The sequence below is a fragment of the Scardinius erythrophthalmus genome (assembly GCF_964197995.2).
Source record: "Scardinius erythrophthalmus genome assembly, chromosome: 21".
Classification (NCBI taxonomy): Eukaryota; Metazoa; Chordata; class Actinopteri; order Cypriniformes; family Leuciscidae; genus Scardinius; species Scardinius erythrophthalmus.
Window position 1 is genome coordinate 19,581,146 of NC_138241.1, and position 13,393 is coordinate 19,594,538.

Consider the following 13,393-nt stretch of genomic DNA (forward strand, 5'->3'; position numbering starts at 1 on the left):
ACCACAGCCAAAGTCGCTCAGAAATGACGTACGTACTCAATGTTAAAGCGTGTTCGCATGGCAGCCGCCTGGAGAGGGTGAGCTGTTACAGTTTATTTTGTTTATAATATTAAACTTAAGGTTATTTGTTGAATTGTGTTGAATAACATGGTTTAAGCTATGTGGCTAAACAGATAATCTTGTAGTTTATTATCAGGCGTAGATAACAATCTGCTGCTAGAAACGGGGATTTATAGACTGTTATGTGTAGTCTATGCATTCACGAAAAGGTTGTAAATTATTCAATTAAGTTAGAAACTTTTATACAGGCATGACCTTTCTCTCTCCCTCTCTCATGACCAACAGATCTGGCAGACTTTTGTTCCATGTGCAGAAACATCACAGTTGTATCTCTCTGCCTCAGAATTTAAACCAGTTTGCAAGAATTTCCCTCCAGTTTTCCACTGCGGTCCATTATCAGAAAGCCATGCCTGACCAACCCCAGACATCAGCTGATCTGGGGCTCTACAAACCCCCTCCCACAGTCCGAGGAATGACAGAACTGGACCGGGCTGCTTTCAGTCAGACAGTCACCGTTCCTGCCATACGGATACCAACCAACGTTCTCAACAAATTGGTGAAGAGTTTGAAGAAAGTGGCACTACAGAGGCCAGGACTCAAACGGGTCGTGGATGAACACAAAGAAGATGGTAATGAAGATTGTAGTAATGGAGAACATCGGCTGTTGCTTTTGGATCCAAACAGCATTACATTTACAGATTCGTTCGGCAGTGAGGAGGCAGAAGCTCTGAAAGCGTATGGGGTGCCTCAGGAGATCCAGAGATACGAACTGAAACTCACCTATGAGAACCTTAAGAGTGATGAGATACTGCGAGCTGTACTTCCTGAAGGACAGGATGTGACGTCAGGATTTAGCAGAGTGGGCCACATCGCCCACATGAACCTGAGAGACCACCAGCTCCCCTACAAAAAACTGATTGGTAAGAAGAGATAATAAATGATCCAAGAAATCACCTTGAAGGGATAGTTCACCCAAAAATTCTGTCATTAATCACTCACCTTCATGTTGTTCCACACCCGTACGACTTTCGTTTATCTTCTGAACACGAATGAAGATCTTTCTGATGAAATCTGAGAGCTTTCTGTCTCTCCACAGACAGCTATACAAATGATGCTCTGAGACTTCAAAAGTTCATAAAGAGATCGTAAAACTAATCCATATGAATTGTGCAGTTTAGCCCACATTTTCTGAAGAGAATCAATCACTTTATATGATGAACAAATTGAATGTAGGCTTTTATTCACATATATACACATTGATCAGCGAACATAAACAGAAGCTCAACCAAACCTGCTTGACGCGCAAGAACAAACCTCTGCATGACAAGAGAGTGAACCTCATTGGTTCTCGCACGTCAAGCGAACATGCTTGAGCTTTCGTTTACCACAACTGATGTGTGAATGTTTATATATAAATAAAAGCCTCAATTTAATCTGCTCATCATATAAAGCGATTGTCTCTTCAGAAAATCTGGACTAAACTGCTCAATTCATATGGATTAGTTTTATGATCTCTATATGAACTTTTTGAAGCGTCAAAGTGTCAGTTGCATAGCTGTCTATGGAGGGACAGAAAGCTCTCAGATTTCTTCAAAAATATCTTCATATGTGTTCCGAAGGTGAACGAAAGTCTTAAGTGCTTGGAACGACATGATAGTGAGTAATTAATGACAAAATGTTAATGTTTGGGTGAACTATCATTCTGAACCAGATTCTGAAACAGAATCATTCTGTTTTTGTCCATACAATGGACTGTGTGGTCCAATTTAGTTTGGTCCAAACGTTCTAATATATATTTTGAATTAGCTTTTATTTATTTATTTTAGTTAAATTTTTAGTAATTTTCTTTGATGCCATTGTAATTTTTGTTAGGTTTTGTTTATTTTTATTTAGTTTTTAGTATTTTCAGTTAATTAGTGCTTCAATTTCAAATTATTTCAGTTAGTTGTCAAGGCACTACAATTTCTAATTTATTGTTTTTGTTTTTTTATATAATATACACATATATATATATATATATATATGTTTTTTACAGTTTTAGTTAATAATAATAATTTAACAGGTTAAAAAATAATAATAATAGTAAATTATGACAGAATTTTCATTTTTGGGTGAACTATCCCCTGAAGTTTAAATCTGTCTTGTCTTTTCAAGACTATTGTGGCAGAGATTTGATTCTGCAATAATGATTCTATTTGATTCTACAGTAATGAGCAATCATGAAATATATGCCAAGGTGTTTTGCCACCAACAGACTTTATGTTTTGTTCCAGGTCAAGTAATCATAGATAAGAACCCCGGCATTACCTGCGTGGTCAACAAGACCAATACCATTGATTCCACTTACAGGAACTTTCAAATGGAGGTTTTGGCAGGCGAGAGTAACATGGTGGCAAAGGTGAGTTCACCTAATATATGGATTCAGCATAAACATTTTAGCACAATTTTAGCACATAAACAATTATTAAAGATACGTCTGACTGTAATCTACCTTTTTTTTCCCCTCTCAGGTACGGGAGAATGGTGTATTTTACGAGTTTGATTTCTCTCGAGTGTACTGGAACCCTCGACTGAGCACCGAACACGAGCGCATCGTTGCCCTCCTTCAGCGTGGCGATAATGTAGTAGACGTTTTTGCCGGGGTCGGTCCGTTCGCGATCCCAGCGGCTCGTCGAGGCAGCGAGGTCCTTGCCAACGACTTGAACCCGGATTCCTTCCGTTGGCTCCAGCACAATGCTAAGCTCAACAAGGTCGACCGAAAGATAACCTCATTTAACATGGATGGACGGGACTTCATCCGGGGACCGGTCCGGGAGCGCCTGCCTGTTCTAATGAAGGGATCGCAAAAGATTCACGTGGTGATGAATCTCCCCGCACTGGCTCTCGAGTTCCTTGATGCTTTCAGAGGTCTGCTGGGTCCGGAGCCAGACCAGAGTCTTTCCCGCCAGGACGACAACCTGCCTCAGGTGCATTGCTACGGGTTTTCCAAGGAAGATGACGCTCAGAGGGATGTAGTGGAGCGGGCAGAGGCGAGTTTGAAGATTTCTCTGCAAGGACAGTGTTCTGTACACTTGGTGAGGAATGTGGCACCTAATAAGGAGATGATGTGTGTGAGTTTTACCCTGCCGAGAGGGGTCCTGTACGGCACACACACCCAAGACAGAGGTAAGAGACTATCACACTCACTAGTGTCATTTGGCAGCAGTATTAAAACATGAAATAAAGTCAAAGACATACACACTATGCTGTAGTGATGGCGGGTCATTTCTGCTGTACTAAAATGTGTTTCCTTTCCTCCATAGACAGTTCAGAGGAGCCGTGTCCCAAGAAACAGAAGTGTGAGGATTTGACAGACTGAATAAACTCAGTGTTTGTGTTAATTTGCCTGTTAAAATGGTTTGTATTTAGTTTTTTGTTCTTTTATTTTTTTTTAAATAAATTATCATTCCATGTCGGGTGATCGTCTCATTTCTTTGAGACGATCACGCAACCAACATTGACACAAATCATTTTTTTGTGTGTTTATTTAACTGAAGCAGCATTACAAAAATAACAAAACTGATCAACAAAAATATCTGTACACCTATTAAAGCTTGTTTATGGTTATGTCAACATAAACTTCATAGTTTTCTGAACCTGGCCTTCTGAAGGGGCCGTATTCACAAAGTCCTTCACAGGAATCTTTCCCATGCATCCAAACACTCGCAGCCTTTCTCTTTGCTTGTGAGTGAGTCTTTAGGTAGACTGATGAACAGGTGGCGTGGAAGTGACTGTAGTTTTGTACAATCACAGGGGGAAGAGGCCACTGAAAGCGTCTTGGAGGGCGCGATGGCAGGCCAGTCCTGATGTATAACCACCAGCCTGATCCTGAGGAGACGCTGTGCGCACATGATTCAGATACCTGCACACAGAGAGAGGACGATTAGCTATAAAAGTGAATGGTTTAACAGTAGTTTCCAAAATAATGGCTTTGAGTATAATCTGGTTAATCCTCTAGAGGGAGCAGCTCTGTTGTTTTACATTCATGGATTTCACAATGACAAGTACAAATTTCATTTTAAAATAAAAATAAAATGCCAACTGTAGTGTAAATAATGTAATATAATATACACTACCATTAAAAGGTTGGGGTCGGTAAGATTGTTTTAATGTTTTTAAAAGAAAATCTCTTATGCTCACCCAGGCTGGATTTATTTGATCTAAAAAACAGTATTGTTGTGAAATGTAATTTAAATTAACGTTCCTATTTTAATATATTTTAAAATGTAATTTTAAATTTTTTTTTTAATAAAGTCCTTGACAAAAGCAGCCAGTCCTACAGAAATAATTCTTAAATGCAGATTTGTTGCTCAAGAAACATTTCTTATGAATGTTGAAAACATTGAAATTTTTTTCTATCAGAAAAGTTCAAAATAACAGCATTTATTTGAAGTAGAAATTAGTTGTAACATTATAATTGTCACTTTTTAGCAATTTAATGCATCCTTTGCTGAATAAAATTTTTATAAAAAAAATAAACTGACTTCAAACTGAATTTTGAATGGTAGTGTATATTTGTTATCTTAAAGGGATAGTCCACCTAAAAATGAAAATTCTATCATTTACACACCCTCATGTTGTTCCAAACCTGTATGAGTTTCTATCTTCTGCTGAACACAATAGAAGATAAATAAAAAGAACGTCGGTAACCAAACAGTTGACGGACCCCATTGACTTTTGTGTTCAGCAGAAGAAAGAAATTCATACTTGATGGTGAGTAAATGCCAGAATTTTCATTTTTGGGTGAACTTTCCCTTTAAGCCACAAAATATGTAAGAATGTAGTTGCTTTACATAACTAAAATATAAATATTACAATATATCAAATATTTCATTTCTTTATCCATATATTATTCACCAAATCGACAACTGCTTGTTACCCACAAACCACTAGAACATCAGAAACCTAATGCTTGTGGGTGAGACTCTGAGATCTCACACTAGCCCAGCAGCACCTCAAAACACTCCAGCAGCTGGAGTCCACAGCGGCCATTCATTATGAGAGAACTGAAAATTACATGTAAACTGATACTACAGTGAGAGGAAGAGAACGATGGAAAGAGAGAGAGGGATCGAGGGGGTCAGGTATCATCAGAAACACTTAAGCTCCTCTCAGCTTCGCACGTTTTCTAAACAAACAGAGATTACTGAAGCGCTGGACCATGAGCTAATGCACACAGAATGCTTCTCCATCATTAATCCACAAACCACACGCATAATTCCACAAGTGAATCACTGTCATCACATTTAATCCAGATTCTTTCGCTTTTAGTTTTGCCCGAAGCACTCAAGACAATCATGTCATAAAAGCACTGCTGATCGGAACAATAACAGAAATCTTAAGAACAACAAAATGGCAAGAAAATGATATGCTGATTCAGATGTTTGAAATAACAACAAAAAGAATTCTGGATCTTTAAAAAGAAAAGAGAACAAAATGGTGTTTGAAAAAAAAAAACATTAATACATTTTCTTATTCAACAAAAAGTCAACATGAAAGTGCTTGACCTTCAGACAATGTTGTATGTCCACCTCAGATGGATAAACTTAACACAAGTTTTTATATATTTTAAATTAAGACTTGTAATTTTGACAAACATTTTTGCAAAACTGTTAAAAACATGGGACAATACAGCAATAAAAAACAAGCAAACAAAAAATACATAATAGTAATAAAAACAAAACATCTGGAAAGTTAATCAATACATCTAGCTTGTTTGCGACCAAATGTTGGTTTGTGGTTATTAAAAAACGTACACAATTGTTCAAATGATTGTTTTTTTTTAAGAAGCTTTTATACACATCAAGCCATTTTATTTTTATCACAAATACAGTAAAACAGCAATACTGTAAAATAGTATAGCAATTTAAAATCACTGTTTTTTATTTTAATTTATACCATGGTCTGTCTGATACTCAATACTGATTGGCTGGAAGGCCGTTTAATGCACAGGTAGTTCCAAGTCAGTTTAATCACCTTAATGCAATGTTTTCAATGGAGCACACACACGCATACGTCACTCGGGAGTTCGCGCTGCGCACACACACTCACAAAGAAACATTTAGGAGCACAGAAACTTGTTATCAACACTGCCCCGCAACTTTTATTAATAAAATATCTTTGCTACTGAATCGGTACGTTATATTTCTCAGTAACTTTGCATGTTTTGAAATAATTAAAGCTTCATTGTTAAAAGAGAGAGACACTGAATAGACGAAGGTATTTCACACATGCATCTCTCATCTCTCTCTCTCTCTCTCTCTCTCAATAATGAATTCAAATAAATGCTAGAATACATTAATTCAAATAAATGTAACGTTACTCATTACTTTATCTCTGTGTCTGATTCAAAGCAGACAGAATGCTAGATCATAGGTCATTTTTCCCCTTCCGATCAAATATTGACCTGCAAACATCAATAACAGCTTTAAGTTGTCAATGCTTGCAAATGACCATGGTGTAAGCGGGATAATCCACGGCTAGCTGTGCATTAAACGATTTGGACGCACTCCGCATTGGGTGGTTCTTTGCCTTCACGTCGTCTTACATAGGCTACCTCCACTATCCCTTACATATTTAAAAATATAATTTATTTCTGTGATGGCAAAGCTGAATTTTCAGTATCATTTCTCCAGTCTTCAATGTCACATGATCCTTCAGAAATCATTCTAATATGCTGATTTGGTGCTCAAAAAAAAAAAAAAAACTTATCAATGTTGAACACAGTTGTCCTGCTTATTATTTTTGTGGAAACCTTTTGAAAATTATTTTGTAAAAATGTAGAACTCTGAATAAAAGTATTAATTTCTTTCAAAAAAATCTTACTGGGTCCACATTTTTGAACAGTTGTATATATTTTTGGTAATTAAAATAAGAAATAAGTTAATAATTCATATATTTGACATGAATGAAACAGTTATATTGTTAGAAGGTTGTTAGAGAATAGACTAATGCGAAGGTTTGGACAATGACTAAAATGTTTGGGAGACGGACATGTTGTAGACATTGGACGTAGTCAAATGGATGATATCAGGGTTGAAATGTTGACATGAACTGAACAGTGTTTTAGTTAAACCACACAGCTGACACACTGTGGAGATGATGGTGTGTGTGTGTGTTCTCCGTCAGTGGGATCTGTGTTTTATGCCTGCCTTTAATACCTAATAGAAGTGTGTATGTGTGAGTAGGATTCAGCACAGAAATGTTCCCCTCAAAAAAAAAAAAAAAAAGAAAAAGAGGGAACTCTCAAGCAGCTGCTGTACAATCTGTCATTTTAACAGGGTCAGTGTCACACACACATTCCTCACAACAGATCTGGTTGCCCACACTGCTATGTCAGGCACACATATACTAAACTACAACTCATCCACAACACAAATATCCTCATCAGAGTTCAGAGAGCAAACTCATCTATGCAGAAGCCAAGAGTTGACCTGGGATCCTCCAGGGCATAATGCATCATTAAAACCTACTGGTCCAAAGGTACATTGCTGTTTATAAAGACAGCGTGTGTCCGAAATGCATGAAGACACAAATCATGGTTTATGTTGAAAAGAGAATGAGGCTAATGAAAACACACGCTTAGGAGATAATGTTTGCGAGCATTCCTTGCACAAAGGAAAAGCCACACCAATGGAGAAATGCAAAATTCACACAAATCTGTGGATTGAGAGAGAGAGAAGGTGAACAAGTTTAGTTTGTCCATCCATTATCCATTATCTACCCTCAGGGTATGATTTTAAAGTTTAACTCTCTCTTGCTACCTCAGAAACAGGATCCATTTGCAAGCCAAATTTACTCTTGAAGCCAAGGCCATAATCTTTGTTTTAGGCTTGTTTGCATATGCAAATTTCAAATCAGGCCCCTAAAAATGCAGATTCCAAAAAAAACGTACCGACCGAGAGAGATGGAGTGATGGACGGAAGACGTGTCTGCAGTCATTGACCCTTCTAACCCTACATTCTTACAGTAGGTACTAATTCACACTAGAAATGGCAAGTATTTTATAAAACAGACGGTCTGGACAATCCATCACTTATGATAAAATACACTACATAACCGTTATGATGTGAAACACCTTATTTTTTAGCAATGTAAAGCATACTAAAAAAACAATAGGTAGGTTTATATGTTATGAACTAGATTTTCTAGCAGAATAATGACACTTCATGAATTACCTTAAAAAATATAAAAATAATGTCTGATCAAAATGTATGCTTAATATTTTTATGAAGTAGTAACTTTTTATGAGGTTTTACTATTAGAAATGGCTATATTCACAATATCTCTTGTAGTTTATTAGTGAAATAAACAATAATCAACCAGATTTATGTTGAAAAACACAATTAAGCTACTGACCCTGTCCACACATGCTTCCTCTTCTGACCTGCTGATGGATTACTTCCTGTCTTTCACATGATGACTTCCTGTATGGCAAAGTGTGTTTCTATAGTCTAAACATTGGCATGGCGATGAAAGCATGTTTTCTCATTGCCTGAAGGAAATTTTACTGAGACATTCTGAAACTCACAAATTCATTTGAATAAATGCTGCATTAAACTTGAAAATAATGCAAAATAGAAGCATTTTTACTAGTGGTTTCCATCACAGGAATACATTTTAAAATATATTAAAATAGAAAACAATTACTTTAAATAAAAAAAAGGTTGCATTTATTTGATCAGAAGAGCAAAAACATGTAAAAAATCTTACTGATCCCAAACTTTTGAATGGTAATGTAACTTGGATTATTTCGAAACTTTAACAACACCTAATCGATATAAACACAGACAAGTTCTGTCCTGTCCAATAACTAATGTCTCTTTAACTAATTACGTTATCCAAAACTCTGCAGACATGCCTCCAAACTCACCAGAGACATCATTCAACACTGACTGAAAATGTGTGTGTGTCCTGAATGAGAGTGTTTGAATGGAAGATTTCTGATCCATCAAGTACAGCCAAACTTTGAAACGTATTTTTATGCAACATTGTAAAAGTAGAGGGGCATTGTTATCTCTCAAAAAGTGGGGGACAAACTATTCCTTTATTCATAAAACACACATATACACAGAGGCGACTGACTGCACTTGAAAACTGTGTGTGTGGAGAAAAGGAAACTTCAAACCAATCACCTCCTTTCAAGACACACACACAGCTGTCTTTAATAAAACGCCCCACCCAATCTGTATTTATACAGGTACAGAACAGGGACGGACACATAGGACGGGGTTCGCCCCCGGGGGTTGGAGGAGGAAGTGAATACATACATGACCCTCCAAAAACACAAACCAGTCCAACATAAATCTCCAATAACTCGCTGTCAAAACACACTAAGACAAATAGCAAAAAACAATCTGTCTCTCTGTCAACCTCACACACACAAACACTTAGAGTCTTGTCCGCTCTGGACTTCAAAAGCCTGAAGCTGGTCAAATTCTTTGATGCAAAAACAGATTTCAGAGCGACGGAGAAAAAGAAACAAAGAGAGAGTGATCCACCCTATCGTCTCTTTTCATAACCCTCACTCTTTTTCTTCTCCTGTATTCTGCTTTTCAGCGCAAACCAAATCATAAGATCCTCAGATGAAGATTCCAGTGTGTCTATCTGTGTGTGTGAGTTCAATACAAGTTAAGCTTTGTCAACAGCATCTGTGACAGAAACGCACTTACAATGAAAGTCTGAGAGGCAATCGTTGCATTTTTGCCCCGTAGACTTCAACTGAAAGTGTATAACTTAGGACTGCATTTAAGTGCACAGTAATTCTTTCCTCCAAAACAATTATTTTATTTTTTGCCAAAAAGGTTCTATATAAAATGTCTTAAATTACTGCATTATACTTTCACGTTTAACAGGTTATTTAAAAAATTTCTAGTCATAAATTTCATTTAACTTAAATTAGTTTAAAACAAAATTAATTAAAACTAAATTCATAAAATTAACTCCTAAGACGCTCTATATATGAAGCACAGGACCCTTTAAGAATCAATAAAGAACCTTTTCTTCTAAGAGTGTAGTCACTAGTAGACTGATCAAAGCTTATTTATTATGGCGTGGGTTCCCTTATGGGAGCAGATATGTTGAGATTATTAAGAAATTATTATAGGGGGGTATACCCTATAGGGTATAGTAAATATGAAATGAAAATCACTGCATTAATGCTATCACTAATATAGCTTCAAAGACTGTGTGGGTTTGAAAAGAGTGAGAGTGTGTCCTTACAGAGAAAGTCAAACTTAAGTGAAGCGTGAAACTGCAAGCATTGCAAAAATGTCAGCAGACTTCCTGTTTATCCTGGGAGCAGTGCACCATGGGAGATGTGGTTTATTTGTTTGAATAAGAGGTCATTTATCTCTGTCAAATGCATTCTCATGCATTCTCTCTGACAGAAAGGAGAGAGAGAATGCACAAAAAAGAAAAGAATAACTCTATGCATGAATTAAATAAAATACATTAAAATACATTAAATGTAGTCTGTTCCTCAATGCCCATCAATTTAATATAATATAATATAATATAATATAATATAATATAATATAATATAATATAATATAATATAATATAATATAATATAATATAATATAATATAATATAATATAATATAATATAATATAATATAATATAATATAAGTAAGGAATAATTGATGACAGGCCTTTAAAATTATGAAAAAATAATGCACACCCGAGGTGGGCATTATTTTCTAATAATTCAGTGGACTGGAGTCAATTATTCCGCTTATACTACAGTTACCACACCTCAAGACATAGTTTAGATGTTGTATTTCAAGACATTTGTCAGGTTTTTGTCCTTAAAATGCTCTTGTGTGTATGACTAATTTTCTTACGCATCTCATCCACCGCCTCCATTGCTAATTCCAAAACATAATTTTAGAGGAGGCTTGAGCCATTATTATAGTTATTAGAGAGAGAGAGAGAGAGAGAGAGAGAGAGAGAGAGAGAGAGAGAGAGAGAGAGAGAGAGAGAGAGAGATTAAGTGTGTGTGAATTATCTGAGTCCGTGTGTCTCTCAACAGTGTTCGGAGGCAGAAGAGCCTCTACTGATAGCGAAACTAAATTAATCTGCTTAGAAAAGCGCCATTATTACTTCGCTAGTGAGAAATGTCATTTAGCTTTTAAGTCGCTAAACTATTTTACAGTTAAAATCAGCAGAGCAGCGCTGACAACGCGTTTCTGTGCGAGTGTGTGTCCATACTGTATTTGTGTGCTTTTGAGTGGGAAAGAGAGCGGGAGAAAGAGATTATGTGCTTTTCGTACATAATAAATAACTGAAATCATTTGGCGAAATGATACAGGCATGTAATGCGGTCAAGACCTGCCTGGAACTACTTTAGTCATGCGATTCCTTGAAAATAATTGCACACCTTAGAACGTTCGTCAACCGATCAGATTCAAGCATTCAACAGCCCTGTAGTATAATATAATATAATATATCACAAAATGCAAGTGATTCTTACCCTTGTCTGCCCAAATGATCCAGTTCTGGAACAGGTGGCCCGTATGTGTCAATGTGCACAGGCTGATAGACGTACAACACCTCCTCCACACGAGACACGGATGCCAAAGACACGGTCTGACCCTAAATGAAAGATACAGACAGAAAGACACATTTTAGAACTATTTTGGCACTACAAATGGACAAATTTTGTAATGCACTACAAAACCCCACCCTCCAACCTGAACACATGCATTGATTGACAGGCAGAGATCACTTCTGATTGGTTAAATGTTCTGATTGGCTAAAAAGGCATGGGCCTTTTTACGCTCCCCTCACACTTGTTTAACAGGGCCGTGACAGAGACAAGTGTGATTTCCCATGACAAGCATCGATGAAGTAGGTACATTTTATGCATAGTAATTTTTTTTAAATGCTTAGAGCACCTTAAAATGTTACATTCAAAATATATACATTTTCTGATAACTAACTTTTTATCTTACTCTATTTTATTAATTTATTTCAGATTATAGTTTTACTTGCTACCATTTGAGTTGAGAGTTTTTAACATTCTTGTTGAGTTTAAATGGAACATTTCATGTAGATGACCTCATTTAAACAAAACTAACAGACATTCTGTCTAAGATGAAGTCACACACATAAATGCATTAGCTCCAACAAACACACACATCCCTCTATGGATCCAGATCCAAGCAGGGGATCTAAAGATGTATGACAACATCACTCATTGCCAACACACACACACACACACACACACACACACACACACACACACACACACACACACACACACACACACACACACACACACACACACACACACACACACACACACACACACACACACACACACACACACACACACAAGGGAGACTGAACTTGCTGGAGACAGACAGAAACCACAGCAAGGAGGGAGTGTGAGTGTGTGTGGAGGGAATTTCCATGGGAGAGCTTCTTTATTTTGGCCTGAAAGTACTGCATGGATTTAAACTGCAACAAAACAGCAAAGTAAAATAATGGAAGACATAACAAAGAGAGAAAAAGAGAGCGAAACAACAGAGATACAAGTAAACGGAGGGTGAAAATGAACACTAGAAAGGGGAGTTTTATGATATGTTAATTGAACATTAAACATTAATTATTCCTTAAACATTCCTGAGTGAGAGCATTTAATATATATATATATATATATATATTTTTTTTTTTTTTTGGGGGGGGGGGGGGGGGGGCAGTAAGTTTTTAGAAACTAATAAAAAAATAAATGTATACTTTTATTCAGCAAGGACAACCAAAAAAATCAACCAAATTCAACCAAAAGTGACAGTAAAGACATTTATAATGTTACAAAAGATTTCTATTTCAAATAAATGCTGTTTTTTTGTTTTACCTTTCTATTCATCAGAGAATCCTGAAAAAAATTATCTTAAGCACCAGCATAATGATTTCTGAAGGACCATGTGACACTAAAGACTGGGATATAAATAAATAACATTTTAAAATATATTAAAATAGAAAACAGTCATTTAAATTGTAATAATATCTTACAATATTACTGTTTTTACTGTATTTTGAATCAATAAATGCAGCCATGGTGAGCATAACAAAAATATTTCAAATATATATAAAAAATATTAACTGACCCCATTTTTTTAACAATATATATATCCTAAAAATAATTTTAAAAGTAAGTTATTGGCCTGCAAGCCATTTTATTTACTCACCAAAAACAATTTTTACTTGCTTTGGACACAGGAAAACACACACACACACACACACACACACACACACACACACACACACACACACACACACACACACACAC

General features: G+C 36.3%; 2 protein-coding genes across 7 annotated transcripts in view; one reads left to right on the forward strand and one right to left on the reverse strand.

Annotated features, from left to right (window-relative positions):
* trmt5 (tRNA methyltransferase 5) lies at nt 1-6,769 on the forward strand. Of its 5 annotated transcripts, none has more exons than XM_081351517.1 (6): nt 1-77; nt 346-980; nt 2,334-2,458; nt 2,571-3,225; nt 3,363-3,456; nt 3,853-6,769. In XM_081351517.1, the coding sequence occupies exons 1-5, from the start codon at nt 40-42 to the stop codon at nt 3,416-3,418; spliced, it is 1,509 nt and encodes a 502-aa protein (XP_081207643.1). In that variant the 5' UTR covers nt 1-39; the 3' UTR covers nt 3,419-3,456; nt 3,853-6,769. The 5 variants fall into 5 exon arrangements, with proteins under 5 accessions (XP_081207643.1, XP_081207642.1, XP_081207644.1 ...); XM_081351518.1 differs by lacking the exon at nt 3,853-6,769 and having other exon boundaries at nt 35-77; nt 346-689; nt 759-980; nt 3,363-3,563; XM_081351520.1 differs by lacking the exon at nt 3,853-6,769 and having other exon boundaries at nt 72-269; nt 346-689; nt 759-980; nt 3,363-3,563.
* mnat1 (MNAT1 component of CDK activating kinase) overlaps nt 3,589-13,393 on the reverse strand; it is a 25,110-nt gene continuing 15,305 nt past the window's right edge. For both annotated transcript variants that reach the window (XM_081351522.1, XM_081351521.1), the window contains exons 7-8: nt 11,573-11,694; nt 3,589-3,961 (exon numbers count right to left, since the gene is read on the reverse strand). In XM_081351522.1, the coding sequence (XP_081207648.1) occupies nt 3,847-3,961; nt 11,573-11,694 (237 nt within the window). In that variant the 3' untranslated portion in view covers nt 3,589-3,846. The remainder of the gene's footprint in view (nt 3,962-11,572; nt 11,695-13,393) is intronic.

Bases quoted from the DNA above. Each gene is read 5' to 3' on its own strand.
- trmt5 (XM_081351517.1), top strand. From the start codon at position 40: ATGTTAAAGCGTGTTCGCATGGCAGCCGCCTGGAGAGG. The intron at 981-2,333 runs GTAAGAAGAGAT...GTTTTGTTCCAG, and splicing joins CCCCTACAAAAAACTGATTG to GTCAAGTAATCATAGATAAG. The intron at 2,459-2,570 runs GTGAGTTCACCT...TTCCCCTCTCAG, and splicing joins AGAGTAACATGGTGGCAAAG to GTACGGGAGAATGGTGTATT.